This window comes from Hippocampus guttulatus, chromosome 4 (assembly GCF_054856545.1).
Source record: "Hippocampus guttulatus isolate MCC_2025c chromosome 4, RoL_Hgut_1.0, whole genome shotgun sequence".
NCBI classification, from domain to species: domain Eukaryota; kingdom Metazoa; phylum Chordata; class Actinopteri; order Syngnathiformes; family Syngnathidae; genus Hippocampus; species Hippocampus guttulatus.
In genome coordinates this window covers 17,443,344-17,468,608 of record NC_141264.1, presented here as the reverse complement: position 1 = coordinate 17,468,608, position 25,265 = coordinate 17,443,344, and the positions used below count along the sequence as shown (strand labels likewise).

The 25,265-nt window shown below is 41.5% G+C and overlaps 2 protein-coding genes across 9 annotated transcripts in view; both read left to right on the top strand.

Annotated features, from left to right (window-relative positions):
* Window positions 1-780: 780 nt before the first annotated feature.
* duox (dual oxidase) lies at window positions 781-14,789 on the top strand. The gene is made up of 33 exons (XM_086110060.1): window positions 781-962; window positions 1,047-1,130; window positions 1,665-1,829; window positions 2,212-2,399; window positions 2,614-2,815; window positions 3,194-3,360; window positions 3,512-3,575; window positions 3,700-3,796; window positions 4,026-4,116; window positions 4,637-4,739; window positions 4,812-4,984; window positions 5,057-5,232; window positions 5,343-5,461; window positions 5,546-5,683; window positions 5,762-5,875; window positions 6,419-6,621; window positions 6,729-6,914; window positions 7,256-7,481; window positions 8,442-8,535; window positions 8,614-8,789; window positions 8,868-8,937; window positions 9,126-9,167; window positions 9,716-9,894; window positions 9,967-10,197; window positions 10,820-10,919; window positions 11,341-11,390; window positions 11,482-11,609; window positions 11,731-11,884; window positions 12,264-12,496; window positions 12,820-12,978; window positions 13,873-14,028; window positions 14,163-14,291; window positions 14,369-14,789. Exons 1-33 carry the CDS (start codon window positions 803-805, stop codon window positions 14,489-14,491), a joined length of 4,680 nt encoding a protein of 1,559 aa, XP_085966186.1. The 5' UTR covers window positions 781-802; the 3' UTR covers window positions 14,492-14,789.
* A 685-nt stretch (window positions 14,790-15,474) lies between these two features.
* tjp1b (tight junction protein 1b) overlaps window positions 15,475-25,265 on the top strand; it is a 69,940-nt gene continuing 60,149 nt past the window's right edge. For 5 of the 8 annotated variants that reach the window (XM_086108749.1, XM_086108745.1, XM_086108748.1 and 2 more), the window contains exons 1-2: window positions 15,476-16,007; window positions 17,625-17,736. In XM_086108749.1, the coding sequence (XP_085964875.1) occupies window positions 15,563-16,007; window positions 17,625-17,736 (557 nt within the window). In that variant the 5' untranslated portion in view covers window positions 15,476-15,562. Of the gene's footprint in view, window positions 16,008-17,624; window positions 17,737-24,241; window positions 24,614-25,265 lie in introns of those variants that run through there. The other 3 variants (XM_086108752.1, XM_086108747.1, XM_086108750.1) reach the window with 2 other exon arrangements.

Sequence of the window (25,265 nt, the reverse complement as noted above, 5' to 3'; positions counted from 1 at the left end):
ATTGACCAAACCCATTTCAGAATTCCAGGTCACATGTTTTTGATAAAGCAGACACTTCACCACCTCTCATCTGCTCCTGCCTCTACCTCTTGCACTCACTACCTTTCAACCTCCACACAGGTAACCATGACTCTTTCACACTCTCTTTTACAAATACAGTACATGAACACATTGCAATGATTTCCAAACACTGTGATGAGAAAAATGATCCAAGTTCACTTAAGTGCTCCAGAAATTATTTACTACAAGTAATGTGCCTTAATAAGTACTGTGCATATCACTAAGTACATTTTCTAGCAAACTGGGACAAGACTTTATACTTTTATATTATACTTTTTGTGCCGTTTTGTTGAGTTGTATGCAGTGAGATTTGATTAATTTAAAATATGTACCATGCTCCTTAATGGGTGGCAAAAAGTCCGATTTTTTTTCTTTTAAGAGAAAATGATGGAATATTTTGCTATCTTTAATACAATCTCGAATCTTAATAGGCAAAAAGGGGTAAATTGAAGATTTCTTTGTAAATAAAACATTCTCATTAGGACAAAATGATCTAAGACCTTACATAATATGCAACTTGATAGATGAGCTGTTACAGTGATAAAAAATTAAGCATGTTGAATAACATTTTCCTTTGACCCCGCATAGCAAATCGTGTTCAATAGCAACAGAATAGCCTTATACAGTGGGAGAAAAACAAACACACAATAAAAATATATGATATTATATGGTGTGGATTCCGACCGAGGCCCACGTACTTACCCATCACAAAGTTGCACAAAAAAATCGCCGTAAAAGGGGAATGCGAATAAATGTACAATTATTTTCACTTTATCTCAACTTTTCAGAAGTCATCCACGGCTCTTGGCTGCAGACTGAGCTAAGGAACCTCTCTGCATCAATGGATTTGCGTAAGCGGGTTTGGAGTGTTTGTGAAGTGCTCGGTTTGCTGCTCATCGTCGGTGAGTGGACGACCAGGTGAAACAAGTTTGAGCCCTGAGTGGACAAGGTCGGTAGTAAAACGGCTTTTGGGTATATTTGAACAGATTCGCGGTGTGAAATCACATGGGAAGTTCCTCGCTTTGACGGTTGGTACAACAGTTTGGGATGTCCCAAACGTGGAGCAGTGGGTGAGTTTCAAAAACTAACTAAAATAATTTTTATGATTTTTTTTTTTAATGAGGAAGCTAGCTAGCGTCGACCGAAGCATGTTATGTTATCAAAACACGTCCCATAGTTTTGCCAATAGAGTCGTCAGACACTCTACACATTTAACATTATGACAAGCACGATCTATCCAATTTAAAAATGCAGGCATTGGAAACCCGAGCAAACTAGACAAAAACAGAAAGCTAGAAAGCTGAGAGGCTATGGCCAATTGGAAACGGACAATTAAACAAAAAACAACACTGAACCTCATGGTCTGAATGAAAAACAGATTTGACGTTCAAACATCTCCCCTGTTGGTCAAAAGGTTTATAAAAACCCTTCTTTTTTTTTACATTATGTTTGTAATCGTTTCACCTCTGTGATGACTTTCACTTTATTAATAAAAATTCTAACATATTTCTAATTTTATGGCTGAAGTGTGAAGTGACAAAGGGTGTTTATGTAAATGTTGTGTGTGAGGTTCTAACTTGGCATCGATGTCTGTATTTCTGCAGGCTCACACCTTGTGCGGTTGGTGCCCGCCAACTTCCGGGATGGCGTCTACCAAGTAGAGAATGAGCCCGAGCTGCCCAATCCACGAAGCCTGAGCCGTACTGTCAGCGTCGGCCCCTCCGGGTTGCCCTCCACGCGAAACCACACTGTGTTATCTTTGTTTTTTGGTAAATGCACTCTAATTGAGTCTCTCCCTTTTCTCACTGATTTCTGGACATTTCTGTTATCATTCTCTGTGTGTGCTTTCATTTTATTTTGACTTAACTATTTCCTGCCCATCATCGCTTGGATGGCAAATTACTTTTTGTTTGTTCAGCTACATTACACTGACAAGGAAATTTGGGGCAATTATTTATTCAAACAAGGAAACAAGAGTGTCAAGGAAGTACTGAGATGTTTCCTTGCACAATAATCCCACATTAGATATGGAAATCAATAACAGAGTAATATTTGTCTGGATTATTTTCAGAGCAGCATAGTTGTGTTATGATCAGTATACAGATCTAAATATTCTTCTACCTTTTACTTAACAAATGATTTACTTTTCAGGTTATCACATTGCGTATGAGATTATGAACTCAAGGACTCCTGGGTGCCCACCTGAATTCATGAACATTCCAGTGCCTAAAGGTGACCCTGTTTTTGACCCAAATGCCACCGGTGAAGTTCTGCTGCCTTTTCAGAGAGGACCATGGGACAAAGACACAGGCCAGAGTCCCGGCAACCCTCGTACACAGGTGATACTGGAACTCATAAGGGGTATCGGCTTCACATTCACGCTCTCATTGAATGAGGGTCAACACACACCATTTAAAGAGCCTCTGAATAACCCCAAATAAAGTTCGGGTGTTCTAGTAGGCTTTTCCCCTCATGTCCTTGCACTCTAGCAGGAGCCTGAAGGTTTTATGCTTCCACTGATTGGTGTTTTTAACTGTTCATAATTATTTGAAGGTCAACCTGGTCACAGCTTGGATTGATGGTAGCTCCATCTATGGCCCCTGCAATTCCTGGTCAGACTCACTGAGAAGCTTTTCTAATGGGCTGCTAGCCTCCGGTTTGGAAAAGAACATGCCGAGGCAGGCGACCAGTCACAGTCTCATGTGGAGCGCAGCTGACCCTACAACAGGTGATCATGGACCTGAGGGCCTCTATGGTAAAATGTGCTTTTACTTTTCACATCACGCTACACAAAAAGAAATTGTTTTGTGCATTTATTTCATGCCGGTTACCTTAGATCAGGGTGATAAGTCTGAGGCCCTGGCTATGATGGATTTTATTGAATTGAGCAAAAGTTGTTTTGTCATAAATGCATGGTGGGTGGGGAGGAAGCTACTCTATTGTTACGCACTTGAAACAAACATCAGCATCAACTTTCTGTCAATTGGTGTTCGTATACTGTATTGTCATATTGCAGTACAGTACTTGTGTGACATCATCGATTACGGTGAATTTGAGGTCACTTTTCTGTATTCATTGGTAAATTTGTAAATGTAATGAAATGAACCAAAATAACTCAATCTTGTGTATCCAGAGTTGGGAAATGCTTGGGGCAATGAGAATGTGTTCACAGCAGCAGAAGGGATCATCTGGTTTCGTTACCACAACTATTTAGCCTCTAAATTGCGTGTGGAGCACCCACAGTGGTCTGACGAGGAGTTGTTTCAAAACGCCAGGAAGACAGTTGTGGCCACATTCCAGGTAGAAGGAAAAGTCTTGATCTAATCCTTTCTTGACGCAAGAGTTGCGCCAATTTTTTTCTTTGATCAGACAAAACAATGTCAACTGTGTGCAGCATTTACAACATTATAAAATCCAATAATGTTTTCTCTCTAAAAAAAACCAAAAACAGAATATCGCCCTTTACGAATGGCTGCCAGCATACCTGGGAGACAGGACTCTTCCGATTTACCCAGGTAAGAATCAGATTAAAACCAAAAACAGAGTGTGTGCAACCACTCTTACAGAGTTAAAACACTCGGTGCTCATAACATTTATTCATACTCTAAGTTTAAATATGATTATGATTTATTTGTGCAGGATATCAAAAATTTGTTGATCCAGCTATTTCCCCTGAGTTTGAGACTGCCGCTATGAGATTAGGTATCACTATGGCTCCACCCGGTGTTTATATGAGGTATTTATATTTTTTACAATTCTTTTTTTATATTATCATGGAACCATCCACTTTCGAAAATCGCATTTGACTGATCAGGTGTTAATCACTCATTGTCAGTTAAAACCAACATATCATACGGTACATGTTCTAACATGCTAACTGGTAGCAGTGCTAGCTAGTGTTCCTCTCAACCTCAAATTGTTGCCTGTTATTTCTTCATGTTCAATGGCTGCTTTGTTTTATACAGAAACAGAACCTGCCATTTCCGAAAAATCATCAACACTGATGGCAGTTTATCATCAGCCTTGCGACTTTGTAACAGCTTTTGGAAACGTCAGGTATATACAGTGACACACTGCTAAAGCTATCCTCAATTTACAGTGGTGCCAGTGGCCCAACATACAAGTTTTTTCAAGAGCCGTAAGTGTGTTGTTTTTTTTTTTGTTTTGGCCTTTTTTTTTTAAATGAAAAAAAAAAGAGGCCGTTGTATTGGGACAGTTAACCCAATTCAGCTCATTTCACAACAATGCATCGTTGCATAGTGAACAACTCTCCAGCAAAGCTTCGAGCTGTTTGATATCACTCCCAGTTAAGATTTATAGTCAAAATAAACTTAAATAAGAGAAGTACACATTTTGTATTTTTAAATAAACACATAAATCACATCCACTCGCTCAATGCTGATATATTTTATTACAATATGTTTTTTCAGTGAAATATTGCAGTACTATATTTTTAGCTAAAAAGCTCTGACAAAGGTTCTGGAATATAGTTATGTATTTTTTTATATAATTACTTATAGGCTGTTAAAGTAGGGTCAGCTACTTTTTGTTTATGCTCGTGTCATTTTGTCAACAGGCGGTGAATGTGAACACAAGCCGGGATGTGGATGACCTCATCATGGGCATGGCCTCTCAGATTGCAGAGGAAGTTGACCACATTGTTGTGGAGGACCTAAGAGGTGATGCACCCTGAAAAACGCCATATCATAAGAGCACAAATCAAATAAGACAGTTTAATCCAACCCCGACAGACTTCATGTACGGACCTCTTAAGTTCACACGCACAGATCTGGTCGCGCTGACTGTCCAGAGAGGACGAGACTTTGGCCTTCGCAGTTACGCGGAAATCAGACAAGCTTTGGATTTGCCTCCTGTAAAGACATTTGAAGACATTAGTCCTCACATCAACAAGAGTAACCCACAGGTAAAATTCACATTTGTCCCTTTATAGACGACAAGCCAATCTAGGCAACAAGCAATTCGTCTTGTTTCACAGTTGCTTCGAGAAGTTGCACAAATTTATGGTGGAGACATCTCCAAACTAGAGCTCTTCCCTGGAGGACTGCTCGAGTCAATGGGTGGTCCAGGTCCAGTTTTTTCCGCCATAATCTTGGACCAGTTTGAACGCATAAGAAATGGCGATCGCTTCTGGTTTGAGAACAAACAGAATGGGTGAGTTCCTCCCATTAGGATCTACATGCTCAAATGATCTCACCCATGCTGTGTGTAGTCACTGATGGTGTCGTGGTTTCCTGATTTATTCTTAAATTTCGCTTTCTCAGTTTGTTCTCAGATGACGACATCCAAAGGATCCGCAACGTGACTTTCTACGACATCCTTGTTGCGGTCACGAATGCTGAGAATTCAGATTTGCAAAGCAATGTATTCTTCTGGAACAGTGGTAAACTGAGATTTTCAATCTAGGAATCAATCAATTTCAGTCAAATGACTGAATATGTAAGAATGATCTCACTGCTGGCCCTAGGCAACCCTTGTCCTCAACCCACACAGCTCAAATCATCAATGCTTCATCCTTGCACCGATGCCACCAAACTCAATTACTTTGATGGGAGCAGAGTTGGCTTTGGGATATGTATTATCACTCTGTTCCTCTTTCCTCTTGGTCAGTATCATCTCTAATACATTCACCTCTTTCTGTTATTGCACTGTCTCGATATTGATCATCAAAATGCCCTCACAGTAAGTTATTTCGTGGCCTGTATGGTGGCGTATCACCGAAAGTCCCACTACAGGAAATTCCAGAAAAGAGGAAACCCCATTGGAAAAGTAGAGAGCAACGTTTCAGGATTCGCTGGTAAGAATATCAAGGGCCTCTCTCTCACTGGCAGAGACATTGCAGCAACTGATCATTCGAGTCATGAAACAAAAAACTGCTTGTGCTCTTACTAAGGTGATATTGCTCGAAAGTTGCTGCAACATTTTGTGCATATGTACAGTAAAAGTATACAGTATGCAGTACTGTACAGTACTTCAAAAGTATTTTTATTTCCAGGCTTAAAATAACAGGTGCTCTATCCTGAGTTATTTAACACTTCTACAAGTTAACACCATATCGTGGACAGAAATAATCTCTGCAATGAACATCTCGGAGAAGTCTCCAAAATCTGCTGGGGATTTGAAAAAAAATCTCCAAATTGTCTCCACCAAAGAACTGAACATGTTTGAATATACAGTACTGTGATTCCCTGATGACCCTGTTAAGCGCCAGGAGATTTCTCGGAGACTCAAATCGACATCAGGTCGTCAACTAGTCTTCAGGCCATTGAGATTGGCAGTTTATTCAGATTTCCAGAGCTGTTAGTGACAGAGTCTCATAGCCATTTTTTCCCTTCCTTAGCCTCTGAGTGGCAGAACCATAAAAAGCCTCTGCATTCCGTCGCTGTCGAGGTCACAGAGGAGAAGAAGCTGCAGATATGGGACAGATCTGGAGCTGCTCTCCGCTGCTTGAATCTTGACACGCAGCATTGCATTGATGTGCTCGTCTCGAACGACCGCCATCAGAAAGCTGTGCTGCTCAAAGTGCCGAAAGAATACGACCTGGTTAGTACCCTGAATGAGTGAGCATCGGAATACTGTTGAAAGTTTTCACTGTCATGTCCGAATATTCTTCAACAATTATCACCTAGGATTCCCATTTGCCATTCCAGGTGCTGTTTTTCGATGATGAGAGCAAACGTGCCGCATTCCTCAAGTGTCTACACAAGGAGGTGACTGCCAAGAGGCATGGGGTTAAATTGAGGAAGATGAGTGAAAAGGAGCTTCTGAAGGAGGCATTAACAGGAGAGCAAAGGGCACAGATTGTGGAAACATTCATCCGACACGCTTTCTCCAAGGTAAGTTCGATAGCGACCGAGATAACCAGATATCTATTTAGCTAAATACCTAGCTAGCTAGCTAGGTATCCCTTAGCAAAAAGTAATTTATTCAAGTATACTACAAGTAAATATTATATTTTGATGAACTTCACAGAAGTCTGCTTTAGTATACTGGTACTTGGCTTGTACTGAAAAGTATAAAGACAGATAGTATACTTTTAAAACTTAATTTGTTCCAATTAAGCATGAAGGAGTACACTATCTACTTACACTCAAGTCTACTTTATAACGTATATTTCAACAGATACAACTTTTTCGTAAGGGATGGTTTAATGATGCACTCTTCTTGTCTGGCTCAGGTTTTGGAAATCGAGAAGTGCGATGCCGGGGACATGAGTGGTGTTTCCTGTAAAAAAGCCAAAGAGGTTCTGCAATGCGAGTTGACAGCTACAGAGTTTGCAGATGCACTGGGCCTCAAACCTGACTCCTTATTTGTGAACTCCATGTTCACACTGGCTGACAAAGACGGCAATGGTTACCTCTGCTTTCAGGAGTTTCTTGATGTCGTTGTCATTCTTATGAATGGTAAACCACATGGCACTGAAACATTCCCAGCGAACTGAGTATTATCCACCAGTATTTTGATAATGCGATCAAACGGTTAAAAACATTTTGTTTACAAAGATAATAAGGCTTTTGAACATACTGCCACTCTTGGGTGGAATCTTAAAAATCATATCATATGCATCATGTATGATTGAACTCCAATATCAACACAACCGCAAAATCATGTTCAATTTAATATGTCCCCCCAAAAAAATACTCTCAATATGTTGTCTTTTATTAAAACAATCGTCCAAATCAAAGTCTGTGCTCACTCTGACCTCCTTCACGAGCCAATCGTACGTCACAAAAGCAAATAGTTGTCGTTACACCATCTTCCCAAATGCTTTGTCAGAAGTCCCAGAGCCATAAGTAATACAATAACTACAAGTAGCTTGCCGAAGAGTGCAACAGGCCTAAATGAATTTTATTTTTTATTAAATCTTCTGTAAATCGCTTTGTTACAACTGCAGCTGTTGTCAAAGTGCTTCAGAAATAAAGATGTATTACATGCAATCTTGAGGCAACATCAAGTCCCACAAAGTGAGGAAAATGCATTATATGACACAAGTTAATAATAATTTGAAAACTTCATGTTTCCAAATTGTTTAATAGATTTTTAAAGCTATTTTTCATCACTCTTATTCGGTTAATATTGTGTAAAAATAACAGATGGCGTGGGTACAGACCATTAGCATCGATTTGTGAAAAAACATGAACTTGACCATATTTGAACATATGAGGTTTCCGGCAACAGCAACATTGTTTGTCCTCACATGCTGGGGTAAGGTCGCCAAAATATTACAAATGACTGGAAACACTCCCAACATGTCACAGTGCAATTCTAAACTCCACCAAGAGTATGCACTCATTCTGATTCGCATTGTGGATTTGGCATCGTTCAGAAGCTTCTAGTGTGAGAGAGCATCCATGTTTGCACAGGAACCTCTGAGGAAAAGTCCAAGCTGATGTTCACCATGAATGACATCAGCGGAACTGGTTTTTTATCAAAAGAAGACTTTTCCAGGATGCTACGGTTTGTATTTTATTTAATCTTACAAAAGTAGTTCTCTTCAGATAATATTTAGCTGTTGGCCTTTCGATTCACTTTAAGGTCATTTATTGAAATCTCCAACGGCGCGTTGTCAAAGTGTCAGATGGACGACGCCATCAGAGCCATGATGCAGGCAGCGGGGTTTGATAACAAAGAAAACATCACGTGGGAAGACTTCCATTTCCTTCTGCGGGACCATGACAAGGAGCTGCAGTTTGCCCAGCTCAGTGTCAAAGGTTGAAGGTTTTATTTTGCTTTTTCCTCAATCTTCAAACCTCATGACGATTGATGAACCGATTGTGTTGTCAATGCAGGGGTGGAAAATCAAGGAAAGAAATTGTTGAATCGAGACCAGAGAGTTTCTTTCATCTGCCAAATGAGAAGGTAAGCAACAGCAATTCAGAAAACGTACATAGCTGGTTTGAATATTTTGACACTCTCATGACCTGAAGGGGAAGCATCCGTCGTGCATGACCACCAGCCATGTCCTTATAACCAAGACTTTGCATACTGCACCATGCCTCAAGTGTATGATTCCATTCCCAGCACATGATTTTTATTGTTGATTACAGCAGCGACAATACAGATGGACAGGATATCCGCAGACGGAAAAAGTGGGTGCACATTTTCTTATCGATAACCAACGACAAATAGTACAGTGGTGCCTTGAGATATATGTTGCTGGGCTTCTCAGTTTTTGGAGACCTGAGCCATCATTCAGCCTATTTTTTCCACTTCATGGTGGCAGTGAACTCAAAACGAATCTCTCGACAATAAGTAGCAGTTTCGCAGAAGTGAATAATTCTCCTTGTGTGTTTAAAACAAATGGATAGTCCGCTAGCTTAATGCTAACATCAGCGTCAGTTGTTCACTCAATTATGAGAATATAAGATAAGAAAACCTTTATTAGTCTCGCAATGGAGAAATTCCCAATTCACAGCAGCAAAGTTATCAAAGGAAGAAGTAGAACAACAAAATATAGGAGCTGCTGTGGCAGCCACTCTATGAAAAATAAATAGGGATATAAACATCTAATAAATATCGATGTGTCGCTGATGGTGTAGTGTAGTTAATTCCTTTGTATATGTCTCAAGGCACTACTGTATTTCGAATTATTGAAAAAAAAACCGGTGGTGGTAGTAATTCATGCGATTCTATACAGGCTTGGCCTCAATACTCCCAAAGTGTACGTAAAGCCCAAGCGTGACTACTACCTAAGAAGCCCCGTCCGGCAGAAGATCCAACACTTCAAACGATTCATTGAGAACCACCGACGGCATATTGTCTGCGTCATCGTGGTTTACGGCATAACAGCCGGCGTGGCGCTGGAGAGATGTTACTGTAAGGATTAATCAGATATTCTGTGCTGCTGATGTATCGTGAGCTCTAAGTCATTCCAAATGTGCTCCTCAGACTACAGTTTGCAGGCCACATCAACAGGCATGCCTGAGACTTCAGTAGTGGGCGTGGTAGTTTCCCGTGGCTCAGCGGCTGCCGTTTCGTTTCTGTTTCCCTACATGCTCCTCACCGTGTGTCGCAACCTCATCACAATGTGCAGAGAGACCTTCCTCAACAGATACATTCCCTTTGATTCCGCCATCGACCTTCATCGCTCCATGGCCGTGACTGCCATCGTACTCACAGGTTGCCGGGCAGTATACTGGATGATCTACAGTACATGACGCACAAAAAGTTCGGACTATCTGGCTTTTGCCTGACCGTGTTAGACAACATCAAATTCTAGTAAAAGTACTGCAATAGTGAACAGATAGACATGTGCATACAAAGTTCAAAGAAAATCAAGTTAAGGTCATCTGGAAAGTAAATCTTAGGTTCATCATAAAAGGTCACCCCAAAGCCGAATATTCCCAACTTTTCGTCAGTATAAAATCATTTTATTTTCATATACTTTGACCAATAATGTAAGGAAAATCTCTTTCTCTCTGTGTGTATACAGCATTTTTTTATGCCGCCTTTTTTATTATGTGGAAAATGCTGAAACAGCCATGCTTTGAGTCCTATTTTCAAAAAGTTGAGTCCAAAGGCGATCCTTATTGACAGAGCATAGCTATTCCCAAACATAGCTTTATACAGTATATATTTTTTTCTTGTTGTTCGAATGATCAAATCTGCCACTCATGCAAATACTCATATCATTAAAATGAATTGATGTTCAAAAGTAAATTCAGTAAGTTGTGTTTATGATGTTATGACCTGTATATTTACGTTGCACTAAATGTACTTTTTTTTGTTGTTTTTTTTGTAGTTGCTCACAGCTTGGGTCATGTGATCAACATCTACATCTTCTCCATCAGTGATCTCAACATCCTGGCTTGTTTGTTCCCAAAGGTTTTGACTAACAATGGGTAATGTTTTTAACTTTTTGTCACCCACATGTCTCGATGAGTTGATGGGGTGAATGCTGAGAATCATATCATTTTGCTCAAGGACAACTTTTGATTTTTAAAACACAGTATATGGACGAGGTCGTTCGTCGATGAGCTAAAAAATAAATAAATAAAACAGAACTCTTTTTTTTTTTTCGCCCACTCATTTTTATGTTATCCTTTAAGATGTGTTTGGTCATGATGTATTTTTAAAAATGAATAAAATGACCTCATTTATGAAGCATCTTTTCAGATTGTACAGATGCCCCTTGAGATTTATATACATAAATTGTGATGGACAGTGTATCTACTAAATTATTTTCCACTTTGGATTGGTGACAGGATCCTCAAGCATCATTGAGGAAACTGGTTTTTAATTTAGTCCTTTTTCCCATGATAGGTCAGAACTTCCTCTCAAGTGGTCATGGTGGTTCTTTCAAACTGTTCCAGGTATTCTCTTGTGGTCGATTCTGATGTCACAGAATGGGTTTTTCTTGTGGCATTGTGCTATGACTCCATACTTTGCCCATGTTGTTCTCAGGTCTCACTGGTGTGCTGCTTCTGTTCACTTTGGCATTCATTTACGTTTTTGCCTCTCGCTATTTCCGCCGCATCAGTTTCCAAGGTTTCTGGATCACTCATAACCTTTATGTCCTCGTGTATATTTTGGTAAGCGATTTTATCTCCCACCTGATAAATGCACAATATGTCCCTCTTGTCAGTAGTTTTTAATAGCTGAATCATATTTCCATGTGTGATGTTGTGATTCTGGCATGTTGACATCCCACAGACAATCATTCATGGGAGCTTTGGCCTGCTTCAAGAGCCACGTTTCTACATCTTCCTCATCCCACCCGCACTGCTCTTCCTGTTGGACAAATTAATCAGCCTGAGCAGGAAAAAGGTGGAGATTTCTGTAATCACAGCGCAGCTGCTGCCTTCAGGTGACCTTCAGTCTGTTATGTAATGCCAATTTGACTTCCTTCGTTGGTGACGCAAGAGTTTGGGACCCTCTCTTTCTCCCACTGATATTGATTATTGATGATTCACTGTTGAACTTGCATTTTTTAAAAATATAATATATATATCAACATTAGACAATGAGAACAGACTATTATTTTATTTTACACTCTTCTCATCCTCAATACTGACCCACCCACTGCCAAAATAAGAACTACTGTACAACACTTGGCTCTGTTGACTGCTAATCGCCCCCTAGTGGTCACAGTGCTCCAAGCAGGTGCTTTGTTGGTTTATGCCTCTGAACTCCAATTAAACTGCACCAATAATCAATTGTGTCTGAACTAAACTCACCCCTCGCAGGCGTAACTCATCTGGAGTTCAAGCGACCACAAGGCTTTGTATATCGTTCCGGCCAGTGGGTCCACATTGCGTGCCTGAGGTTGGGCACAGATGAGTACCACCCGTTCACGCTGACCTCAGCCCCTCACGAGGAGACCCTCAGTCTGCACATCAGGGCTGTAGGGCCTTGGACTAGCCAGCTCAGAGAGCTCTACAGTGAGGAAAGTCTGATTGAGCTTGGAGCCTATCCAAAGGTAAGACATAAGTACCTCTTTCTTACTTTTGGAATTTGGTCTTCAAAACAATATCTTTTCTTTCTAAAGTCCTTCTAAAAATCCCTACAGTCTTCGAACAAGTGCTGTGGGAAATGTCTTGAGATCAGTAGATTTTCTGTTCTGGCTTTTCTTTATTTTATTTTTTTCACGTGTGTATGGAGGTAGTATTTCTTCTTCATAATATGCTTGCGAAACAGAGCTCTGTCACATTTGTTTCGAGCCTAAATTTCATCACTGACTTAAAAACAAACATGTTTCTCCAACATAACCATGAGCGCTTTGCACTGCTCCCTTTACTGCAGCTGTATCTGGATGGCCCGTTTGGAGAGGGACATCAGGAATGGACTGATTTTGAGGTGTCTGTTTTGGTGGGAGGAGGCATCGGTGTCACTCCATTTGCCTCCATCCTCAAGGATCTGGTGTTCAAGTCCTCCATCAGGTCAAGGATTCAGTGTCAAAAGGTATGCCTCTCTCTAATAATATGGATTCATCATTCAATACGTCCTTGTGGACGTGCTTACGAAAGTTGTGGAATGCGAGTCGTGCGACTTGACACGGGTCAAACTGGAGTCACCGATTTTAGAACAAGACTCTCAGTAGATCCAAACAATCAAATTTAAATCCACATCATATTTATGTAGTGTCTAGATAAGATCAGTGCTTAACAGATGCACATGTTTACATATCATTGCTTCTTGAAACAAGAAAAGTTTAAGTGATAAAGCCACAGATTTCATTCCATTGTTGTAATCTGATTTCCTGATTTATGTTTACACTAAACTTGTTTGTTAGAATTTTGTGCAGTTGTGAACACTTAAGACGTCAAACTGTTTCGTACATTAACTCTAATTGAAGTAGATGAACTGTCTGTCATATTAATTCAGGGTTCATTTTTCCTTATTTTAGTCTGAGGTTAACCTCTATGACCAAAACATTTGTGTAATACGTCTGATAGTTCTACAATGCGGATGAATTTATTTCTTGTTTGCTTAAAAAAAATGCAGAGGAAGCAGACGTTGGATTTATTTATTTTTTTGAGTTTTCAAATTTGTTCAGTCTCAACTCGGTCATATTTTTTCATCCTCTATAAATAAATAAGATATATTGTATTTCTGCAGCTTAGTGAGTAGTTGCTGCAATACATTTTTGATGATGCACAAACTATTACATTCTTTACATTCTATTTGTCATTAGTGTAATTATTATCCAGCACAGACTGCTATGTTGCGTAAACGTTTTTTTTTTTTTTTTTTTTCTAATTTGAGGGTTCCAAACTTTAAGTCATGAGACTTATGACTTGCACACTTACAGGGTACTTACCGGTACTTCCTATTCGTATGTAACACGTTTTTCAGGTGTACTTCATTTGGGTGACACGGACGCAGCGTCAGTTTGAGTGGGTGTCAGATATCATCAGGGAGGTGGAGGAGATGGACTCACTGGAGCTGGTGTCAGTTCACACTTATATCACGCAGGTGGCCCAGAAGTTTGACCTGCGCACCACCATGCTGGTGAGTTAACATACAATTTTTGCAATCGACAAATGGCTTCCTGTGTGGCGTTTGCATGTTCAATACAAATTTGGGTTGGATATGAGGATAGTATTTCTTGTTTTGTTTTGTTTTGTTTTTTTATGTGTGAGCAGTACATATGCGAGCGTCACTTCCAGAAAATATGGAGCCGCAGCCTGTTCACCGGCCTGAGGTCTGTAACCCATTTTGGCCGGCCGCCTTTCGTGTCCTTTTTCAGCTCGCTGCAGGAAGTTCATCCAAAGGTCAGGAGCGCAGGAGTGAACCTATTTCGTTGCCGCAATAGAATACCGTATGTGTGAATACGTGTTATGAACTGTAGGTGTCCAAGATTGGCGTGTTCAGCTGTGGACCACCGGGACTGACTAAAAATGTGGAGAAAGCCTGTCAGCACATGAACAAGAGGGATCAGGCATTGTTCATGCACCACTTTGAGAATTTTTAAATGAAGTCCTCTGATTCAGGGTCAGTTAAAAAAGGTCTTTTATTGTTCAGTATTTCATCGTCTGAATGAAATGTAATCTACGTTTTTGATCAACAAGCAGGTTCCCAAATAACAGTGCCAATAGTTTTGTATTGGTCATTTCTGCTGTGTTCTCAGTCTTTATAGCAATAAGTACAACTGCTCAAAAAAATAAAGGGAACACTAAAATAACTAGATCGGAATGAATGAAATATTCAAATTAAATATTGTGTTCTTTACATAGCTGAATATGCTGAAAATAAAATCACACAATGATCAATGGAAATCACATTTATTGACCCATGGATGTCTGGATTTGGAGTCACACTCAAAAGTAAAGTGCAAAAGCACATTACAGGCTGTTCCAACTTTGATGTAATTATTAAATTCGGACACTGCACAAGAAGTACAATTAAAATCATGATCCCTGCTAATTATTGATGTACCGGTAATTAGTTGCAATGCTCGTAAAAAGAATAAAAAAGTTGCATGACGATTTGAAGCGAAAAGTGATGTAATGCTTCTCTCCCTTTGCAAAACATTTGCCCTCTAACAAGCATTTATAGGGTTAAAATTCAGAATTTGAATGTAGTTTAAATTGTCATAACCATGGCTGATACAAATTTAACAAAACAGTGAAACTAAAAAAAAAACACATACACACAAAAACATTTGTTACTTTATTCATTTATCGAAAAAAGCCACTTGACAGTTTTCTCTCGTGGCCAAAAAGCAATAAATAAATAAAATGTTGGTATGCCTTCTGCTTGAAATCAAATTGGGCTCCTGTCAGTTAAGATGTAGAACATCTCTTGAGCTACATTACCATCAATAACAAAGACAGGTCTGAGGATTGTGAATTACGTTGTGTATGTCTGCTCAGTCTGTTAGCCGTTTGCATCGGTGTATTTAAGAGTCTGATAATCTTCTTAGTATTGGTAAGTACCCAGCTAGAAGTCAGCTACTGTCCAGATTGTCTCGTCCTCACTCGGACAACAACAACAACAACAAAGTGTGCTTCTGTGAAACATGGTGGCTTCTCCGGCATGAAATATGCACCTCCCTTCCTTTGGGAAGTGTGCTGAGAAGGCTGTTGAAGAGATACTGGAGGGCCTGCTCAACTTGAGGATGTTTGGCAGCGGGAAGAAGAAGTGGTTTACGAGGAAGCGCAAGACGCAATATCATCAGCAGCAGAGGTCCGCCAGGAGGCCGTGCGCCAAGCAGAAGAAGTGGTGGGCCGCTAAGATCCTCAAACAGCACAGGCAGAAACTCCTGAGCGAGCTGGACGTCAACGCCGTGCTACCCTACTTGGTCTACGATAAGGTGTTCTCGCTTGGGGAGTACAAGGAAATCCTGGGACAAGAGTCCAACAAGAGGTGCGCTGAGGTATTCCTGGACCGTCTATCTTCCAAAGGACCCGCTGCATTCTGCTCTTTCTGCTCGGTTCTGGAGGAGACGTGTCCCCACCTGCTCACTTGCTTTCTCCTGGATGGTGAAGGTATGTTCATCACATCACATGTGCAAAGAATCAATTGGAAGTCTATGTTGTTTCAACATCACAAGTGCCTTTCTCTTTCATTTACAGCACAGAAACCAAAATGGTCTAAGAATCATATCAATAAAATTTACATATCTAGAGCAGGAAATTACTTTGTATTAATCCAGTAGACTGAGAGCCGGTAAAATATAGCCTCTTAAACCGGGGATGGCTGAGGGGATTACTGAGTCAACAGCCTTTGTAACAAGCCCCTGACGGCATATGGCCGACGTGTCTGCAGTCTGCAGCACTTAGTCTGTCTGTGGCATACAAACGTCCTCATCAATTTGATACTCCTGAGCGCCCTCAACTAGAATTTCACCTTTCCAGTGTACTGCAGAAGTACTTACCATTAGACCACCGTGCTACTTATAGCAGTGGTGTTGGAACTCGGGTCTATTGTCTGGAAGTGAAACACACCGCTGCGAAAAGAGTGACATACTCAACATTATCATTCTGTCGATAGCGGGTGTAACTGTGAAACTATCGGAGAAACTTTGTCTGTGAACCAACGTAACATTCCGGTGCACTTCAAACCTGTCAACAACTTGAGTGTACTGTATTGGTGTTAGGTTTAGGGTGAGGTTCACAATATACTGTAGAGCAGGGGTTTGACTCATTTTTGCTGCAGGCCATCTTTTAGTTATCATTTCCCTTTGTGGGCTGGGGCCGTTATGACGGAAACCATATAAAGAAGTCACGGATACCGGTTTATTCAACTATTGTTGAAGTTACTGTCATGAAGGGTTTGGTAACAAGACAATGCTTACAATAGCCAGCTATTATTTATTACATATGAGAATTTCAAATGTTGGTAGAGATTTTAGCAAGCATCATGGAAGCTGGCATGTTTGATTTGCTTTTGCGGGCCACAGAAAATGAATTGGCAGGCCAAATCTGGCCCCCGGGTCTTGAGTTTGACACCTGTGAGGTAGAGTGTCTGATTAGCCATTTTTTTGGGATGTGTGTGGAAACTGGCACGGGAGAGCTCCACACACTGGCACAGGAGAGCTCCACACAGGAAGGCCGGAGCCCGGATTCAAACCCTGGACCTCTGTACTGTGAGGCAGACGTGCTAACTTGGATGGTGGTCCTGTATGGGCTTTTGAGGCTGCACATACAACATATTTATCACTTTTATTTAGGGGTGTGCCGATCTGGGTTTTATGCGGCAGATTCAGATAACAGTCATCCATGATTGAGATCTGTTGATACAGACTCTCTAGTTGGCTGCAGGCTGTAAAGTACGAGCTGCGCCTGATCACTTTTTATGGTCGCGGTCGCAATCAAAGCCATATACTAATCAGCTACTTTTTCAGGGATATCATCCGAGCACAATTGATCACAGCACCACCGCATTTATTCAACTATAAAAAGAGAGTAACGGTCAAGGAAGACACCGTTTGCCTCAGACAGAGTGCTTGGGCGAAAATTAAAGAGAAGAGTGGCACTAATTGAGAGGCCTACAAGGTGGCAGGTTGAATGTTGTGTCCTGACTTGTTTGCTTTAATTAGAATGAATGCATTAAAGCCATGTAAATTCAGACAACTTGGCCGATGGATCAATCTGCTCTAACAGATGGCCCTCCGGCAGGGGGAGAGAAAGGGGGGCTCCCCGTGCACGCAAACAGTCCTGGAGCAGAACATCTGTGCTCGCCTCCCGTGTACACTGACCCTGTGTTTGACTCGAGGTAAGCTTGTGCCTACCTTTCATTCTCTCCATTTGGCAAGTCCCTTTTTTGCCATCATTTTGTGGCGTGTAAGATGCATTCGGGAATAACATCACTCGTAGTTAGCCCACATGTATGTATCGTCATCTTTATCGCTGTAATTTATGTATTTTCTGAAAATGCCTTTCTTGTGCATCGTGATTCGCTCAAAGGGCCTTACAGAGAGGGGTCACAGCTCCACGTGTTGCTTTGATAGCCTGAAAATTGCATTTTCATAAAATCTTTGAGCTGATTTTAGAGCGGGGGAGGAGATGGAGCCCAGAATGCGCTTATATTACCAAAATAATGTTCTTTGATAATGCCTCAGAACTGTGAGGCAGACGTGCCGACCGCTAGATGAGCAGTTCACAAACTTTCTGGGTCCACACCACAACAGGAAACATGACATGAAGGGACAGGAAGGGGAGAGAGCTGATTGGCTGATGCAAGGAACGGGGCTATCTAAATATACCTAGACTACAGTGCTACCCTTGACAGAAACTAGCAAAGAGCAATCACATAACAATTTAAAAATGTGAATGTGTGTCTTTGCTTACCTTGCTATATACTGAAAAATTTTTGAATGAATATGGGTGGGCTCAATTTATGCTACAAAATAAAAGTCAGAGCGCCCACACTCAAGCCTTTTGAGCTTGCGTCAGAGTTGCGGGATGACGTAGTTCTGCGTGAGTGTGAACCCCGGAGAGTACCCTTGGCCCAGCTGCAATAGAAGGAGGAGGGGTGAGGCTGCATGGGTTCTGCGTGGATGTGTGTGTGTTTCTACGTGTGCGTGAGGTGGGGCAGGCGGGTGGCGATGAGTTTAAAGCAACGGGACAGACGACCTGATATGCTCTCCAAACCGTTAAGGAGGCCTCTTTAATGTGTGACAGCTCAGTCAGCATTGAGACTGCAAGCCCAGCAGTGTGGCCCTGGGCGCACATACACACGCACACACACATGACAAAATGACAACGACACACACGTTGCAGTGCATTGAGCAGAGAATGGTCACAGAGCCGCCCAACAACACGCAGACCACTTGCAATGTAAGTCCTCTTGAAATTATTTGTGAGTTGACACAATATGATGATTTTCCTTGGTCACACTCCAACTGCTGGAGTTGGCACCTCAAAAGGTTGCACATGATTTGTTTTTCTTCTTTTTATTTATTTATTGGGGGACCAGACTTTATTTTACGTGCATTAATCAATGCAAGAGAATCAGCAGTCAGTCAAGGTCGAGTAAACGTATATTGAGGCTGAAAAATGGCATAATCGTTTGTTTATTCAATCTAAGAGGAAGTAGGACACAAAGCGCCTCAAGGCTTTGTGGTTTGGTGCCAGCGTGTCCCTCTGTGGCAGAGTCAGGCTCGTCGGCGGCCATGCTTGTTAAGAAACAATGTCGTCCTCGCGGTATGGTGCACCTTTGCACAAAGTCATTTGTATTGTCGATGATATCACTTTGTACATCGCAAGCCAAGGAGGAGACTGTCAGATGTGCCGGTTCGAGTGGACTCAAGCTGGTTTTGTTTATTTTGAGAGAGGTGCTGAATCAAAGTGAGCATGCGAGCAGCTGATTACATGTCTGGGCTGAAAGTGCACAAAACCTCCCCGTGCAAAGAGCACCGCGGGAACAGATGTGAAATTGACTGAATGCAGTTAAGTGCCGTCAGCTGAAATATTGCTTTAGTCAACTTTTTTTTTTAATTCGCTGAGGTGCAGAATACAGTCATCTCATCTGAGCAGAAATGAATCTGCTGATTTAAGTGCACTTCAAATGAATGATTAAACACAATTTGAATAGATGTGTGGGAAGCCTTTTCTAATACCACAGGCAGATTTTATATAAAATGATCAATGTGTCACTCTGAGTTTCTTTTTTTTAATTCCAGTTTCTGTAACATGTACAGAAATTTTTTTTTTGATTAGAAACCTCATAATCCATGTTTTTAAAAAAATATTCTCCGTCTATTTGTCATCTAACATAGATCGATAGAATTGCTTGAATTGATTTTCCGGGTCCTAATCAAATGCGCCACATTAGCTTACCTGATAGAGTCCCTTCCTAGCTGTGACGTCACGCATATTCTTCTCTTTGACTTGCATACATTTAATCTGTGCTATATGTTACACATACAGTACATTTGACAAAGTTTATCCAATTATGTATGTATCTAAATTACACCTTTTCCAGTGGTTCAATTGGCTAACTTTTGTTCTTTCGTTTTGTTAGTGTAGAAATATTCAGCCATTTTCTAAATGCTAGAGGTAGGGATGGCCCGTATGCATCCAGAAAAACAAGCATTCACATTCACACCTATGGACAATTTAGAGTCTTCGCTGAACCTAATATGCATGTTTTTAGATTGTGGGAGGATGCTAGTGCAACTTAACAAAACCTGGGACTCACAAGGAGAGCCAGACACAAGATTCGAACCCCAAACATGTTGCCACCATCCTGCCTATTGTAAAATATAGAATAGATGAAATATAAAATGGATTTGGCTTGTTAGCATGCCCATGCTGACATTATCTCACAATGTACATCAATAATCATGCTCAAAGATATCTATTATAAATGAACCTCTAGCCGTCGCTTTCTGTAGGTGTACAAAGCAGGATTACAGAGGATGATGGTCAATAATTCACTAATCAACAAAAACTAGGCTGTGTTCAAATACTTCATGTTCCGTTCTTCTTCTTTCAAATTGACACCGTCTCAAGCTAGATAAGTGTGCCCCCATTTAGAGTTCAAAAATGGAATTACATGCAATATAAATAATACTAACTCTGCAAAAATATCTACAAAATCAGCAAGCCACCGACCTGGAACCTGCAATGGAAGGGAGACTTACTGGACATCTTCGTAATAAAGAAAAACAGCGCCGTCTAGTGGCTGAGTGCCCTTTTCCTGCCTCTAATGTAGAATAAATCACTTTTTCTTCCAGAACGTTCTTTAGAAGTGATTCTCTGATGTGTGTGTGTGTGTGTGTGAGCTCAGACCCGAGGCTTTCTGTATATGTGAGGCAACGGTGATGATGTCACTTCTTCATCCATAAGTGGACAAAATGAGCCTCTGGCAGTTTGGGGAGGCGGAGCCCAGGAGAGATGAAATGAAGCTGTGAGGTTGATGATGATTCACCTCACAGCACATACAGAAAGAAAGCACTGCGACAGCACCGAGGTGTGACTGTGTGCACGCGAGTGTATATTTCATCCTGCTCGCTGCCATCCACTTGGTGCAGTGCTTTTAATGTGAAGTGTACTTTGTCTGTGAACTTCCTCTTTTGTTTGTTGGAATACTAATAAATCACAGGGTTACAGCAGCGGAGGCTCTCAGGGCCCCGGGCCAGGTTTTCCTCCTCTGGGAGCAGCCGGCGAGTGCCACAAACCAGCGTTGGATGTTGCTGCATGCAATAAAGTGAATGAGGCAGTGGGGGGACATGAGAAAGAAGGGCAGCCCCGGCTGGCCTATTTACTGGCTGAGGAAAAAGAGCAATTGAATGTGTTGTGAGTGCCAGCACGAGCATGTGGACAACGTAAGACATCAGCGGTGGTTGAGGAAGTTAATGATTAGCCAGGCTGTGTCATTACTGCATGGATGCAGAGAGAGGGGGGTGCCAGTGTGAAATCCGCTGCTGCAGTGGTATGCGGTGGGCTTTAAACTGCAGCACATCCGCTGACCCCCAACCGCCTCTACACTTTCACACTGACACACCCAAAAGACAGTCATTATGGATTGTGTTCACTCCATCGACCTGAGAGGGGTTTCCAACATGGCGCCTATCTCATGGAGCTAAATACATACCATGTTTCTGTATATAGTGGCCAAGTGCATTTATTTACGCAGCCACAGACAGTATTTGATGTTTAGTTGAGGGTGTGTATATTTAAAGTCCATGTAAAGTGAAAATAAATGTCTTCTAAATTTTACGCATCACAGAGAAGAGATTTTTTTAAAATAAATGGCAAGTCCAGAGGATGCACTAAAACCATGTTGCTCAACTGTCAACAGTCAGTCAAATATCATCCTCGACCTGGACAAAAATGTACGTTACTTTGTCTAGCATCATTCTTTATGCCTACATATGCTACATGTTTGAGCCGAGTCAGATGTTCTGCGCTCCAGTGAGGAGACACCCGCTCTTCCACAACAACAGAGTCTAGACCGATTGACCTACTCTTATGCCCACAACATGACCAGTGAATCACGCTATTGATTGAGTAATAACCCAATTGCGGTCGCGTGGCAAGTGGCATTAGCAAAAGGTTGCCATGAACAACAAAGGTAATTTGAGGTTCTGGACAAAATGAATTATTGAAGACATGGCACTTTTTGCGCACTGTCAGACTTGCAAGAATAGATCACACTAAAATTATTCATCATCTCCAGAGCCGTGTGAGTTTTAAAAGAATGAATAAATGTTTTAAAGTCTGCCGCTAAATGTTTGCATGTTAAACCTCCAATGATGAAATATGAAATCATCAAACGGGCTCAGTATCGGTGACCAAATGGTTTGTGTGGTTTCATAAATACAAGTCAACATCATTTAGTAATCACTGTCTTCTGATGTTAATTTCGCGCTGGCAGAAGTTTTTCACATTGAGTCAAGGGGGAGGGGGTTGTGAAAATTAAGTGCTGAACAAGCTGAGATCATTTTAAATGACGAAAAATTTAAATTATGAATCAGTGGTGGACCCGGTAGAGACAATATAAATGCAAAACAATCCACTCCAGTGTTTGTGGTTAACCTTAAGAGAAGCAAACTCAACCATAAAGGGAAAAAAAACTGTCAGCATAAAATCCATTATCTAGGAATTTGCTAATGAAGATCCACAGATGTGGTTGAATGCTGTGGAAAATGTCATGGGGGTGGTCCGTTTCGTCACGTTACGGCTTTGAAAAGGAGCTGTGTGGAGGTTGTGCGCCTGCTGGCATCGAAAAGCTTCAGAGGTGGATATTCTACAGTATATAAGTGTAGGATCACAACTTTAGCCTTTTAAACACTCGACTAAATCTAACAGCTAATCATATGACATAAAGTGAATACTACCAGTCGAGTTAACGTGTGATGGCCATCGATACAAAATGGAGACAGACTGTGATTTAATGTTGTGATGCCGGCGCCACTTAGCACAAAAAACAAAACAGAAACAAAACTGTTGTTGTAGTCAAAAGGCCAAGGATGAGAAATCCAAGTCTGTCCCTCGGCGCCAGCCAATTGGCGTTGAAAATGGCATAGATGGGCTAACGAAGGGCATTTATGTGGCGGTGTTGTAACTCTTTAAGGAACAGATATTTGAACACAAATGGTACAGCAACACATATAGACAGATAAAATAAAAATATTCACAGGCATATATTCTTATAAATGCAGTAGTTGTTTTTATGCATGACTGTATTACGCTACCACCCAGTGGCCAGGTTGCACATAAAGAGAACTATCTATGATGTAAAAACTGTTCAGTTCTTTCCAATTTATTTAATTATGTTATTACTATATGTTTTAATAGAGAGTAGTGTGCTGCTATTTAGTACTGTTGTCCATTTAAAAAAACACATTACAAAATCTTTTGTTGTTATTTGAAGGGATCTGGAAGCATTTCCATTCATGTGGTCACAGAATGAAATCAACTCTTTTCTCAAAACAATACTGCAATATTGATTGATTAACCTATTATACTAAATAAGCTTTCTGAAGAATTAATTTTATTAATGAACTTTTGTGGTGAGTTCGCCAGTCACATGCAAAATGGAGGCGTAGTGGGGGTGGCTCAGCGACACAAGCCATCCACCTAATTTTGAGGGGGGGGCATCCACAGCAGTCCAAACCCCCACCTATCCATCAAAAAAAAAATATATATATATATGTACAGTATATATACTGTATATGGTTACCCAAATGTCTTTTGCTGGGCAATACACTTCACTCATCTCGGCCTCCCCACCAACATTTTTTTGGAAGGGGGGCACGGGGGGGGGGGCGGGGGGGCATCATCATCATGCACTCGCCAGTGAGGATTGCTATTAAATCTATGCCTCATGGTGTTTTACGTCAAGCAGAGTCTGATGGGTATCTGTTCTTCTGGCCACTATGGAGCGGAAGTAGAAGAAAGTGACAGGATGATCATTCGCTCAAAAAAGTTAGCTTACACCTCAACAATAGTTCCACCCCCACCTCCCGTTATTTCTGAAATGATGGCTACGCCCCTGACTACTACTACTACTGAGCATCTCCAAAATGAGTACCTCCTCCCTCGCCATCCTCCCCCGCCCCCTTCCTGCCTCGCACACTCGCGCACACACACGCGCGCGCACACACACACACGGACACGGACACGGACACTTGGACGCTGCAGCGTTTTTAAGAGTGTGTTGACGAGGGAGGAGGCATGAGGAAGCCGATCACGTCCGGAGCGTGTTAGGAGGAGAGAGAGGACGCGCGCACGTTGACACGTTAGAAAAAAAAAAGGGGGGGGGGGAGAATAAACTGGCGATCGGTTGGAAGGGCGGTGCGTTTCGGTGCGAGTGTCATTGCAGACATGGGTCGCCGCGGCACGACACCTTGCCTTGAGCTCCTTGGGGGGTGTTTTCGCTGTCAGTCCTTCGGCTCTGCAAATGGCGATGTGCTGCTGATGCTACCGCTGCCGAGCCCGGGAGACGCAGCCAAGGCGGCGGATGCCAGGGAATAATAATAAGACTCATATATGATCACCTGCGCTTTCCTTTGCCTGGGATTTTCCGTAGCGGTGGACGGTACCATGGTGAATTACCAGAAATACATTACTGTGATGCAGCTGGCTCTGGGGGTGACCGCCTCCAACAAAGAACATTGTCTTCCACCCAGGAAGCGAATGTGGTGAGTAAGAATCCGGGGAGGGTGAGGATGCAGGTGGAGGTTTGGGGGAAGAGGGATGGGGGGTGTACACTAATCAAAGCTGTTTTTTAAGGGGTCCAAAACACAATAGTGATTTTTGTCACTGCAGCCAATCTGTAACCATCTCACTACAATGCATGCTGGGAGCTAGTGTGTATGTGTGTGTGTGTGTGTGTGTGTGCGTGTGCGTGTGTGTGTGTGCGTGTGTTCTTCCTCCTAAAGTTGAGTAGACAGTGCAGTGTTTCCCAACCTTTATTGAGCCAAAGCAAATATTTTCCAAATATTATCTCGTAGGACACCATTATTCAAGAAGGCCACAAAAACCGGATGCACAGATTATTTATGTACCGTCTGCCATCTAGTGGAAGAGGATTTCATTGTTCTACCTGTCGCGACACGTCACTGGCATAGATTGATGAATTTATGTAATTTGTTGTAAATCGGGGTTGAACACTCAACCGTTTTTGTATTCGAATATAATATGATGAAAGTCAAGGTGAAGTTGATTAATTCCAGACATTGTTGATTCTTTTAAATTTATTAGTTTTTTTTGTTCGTAACAGGCGCCCCATACGCTTTTTTTACACCAAGAGCCAGTTTCACGTAAACACACAATTACATATCGCTGGCGTTG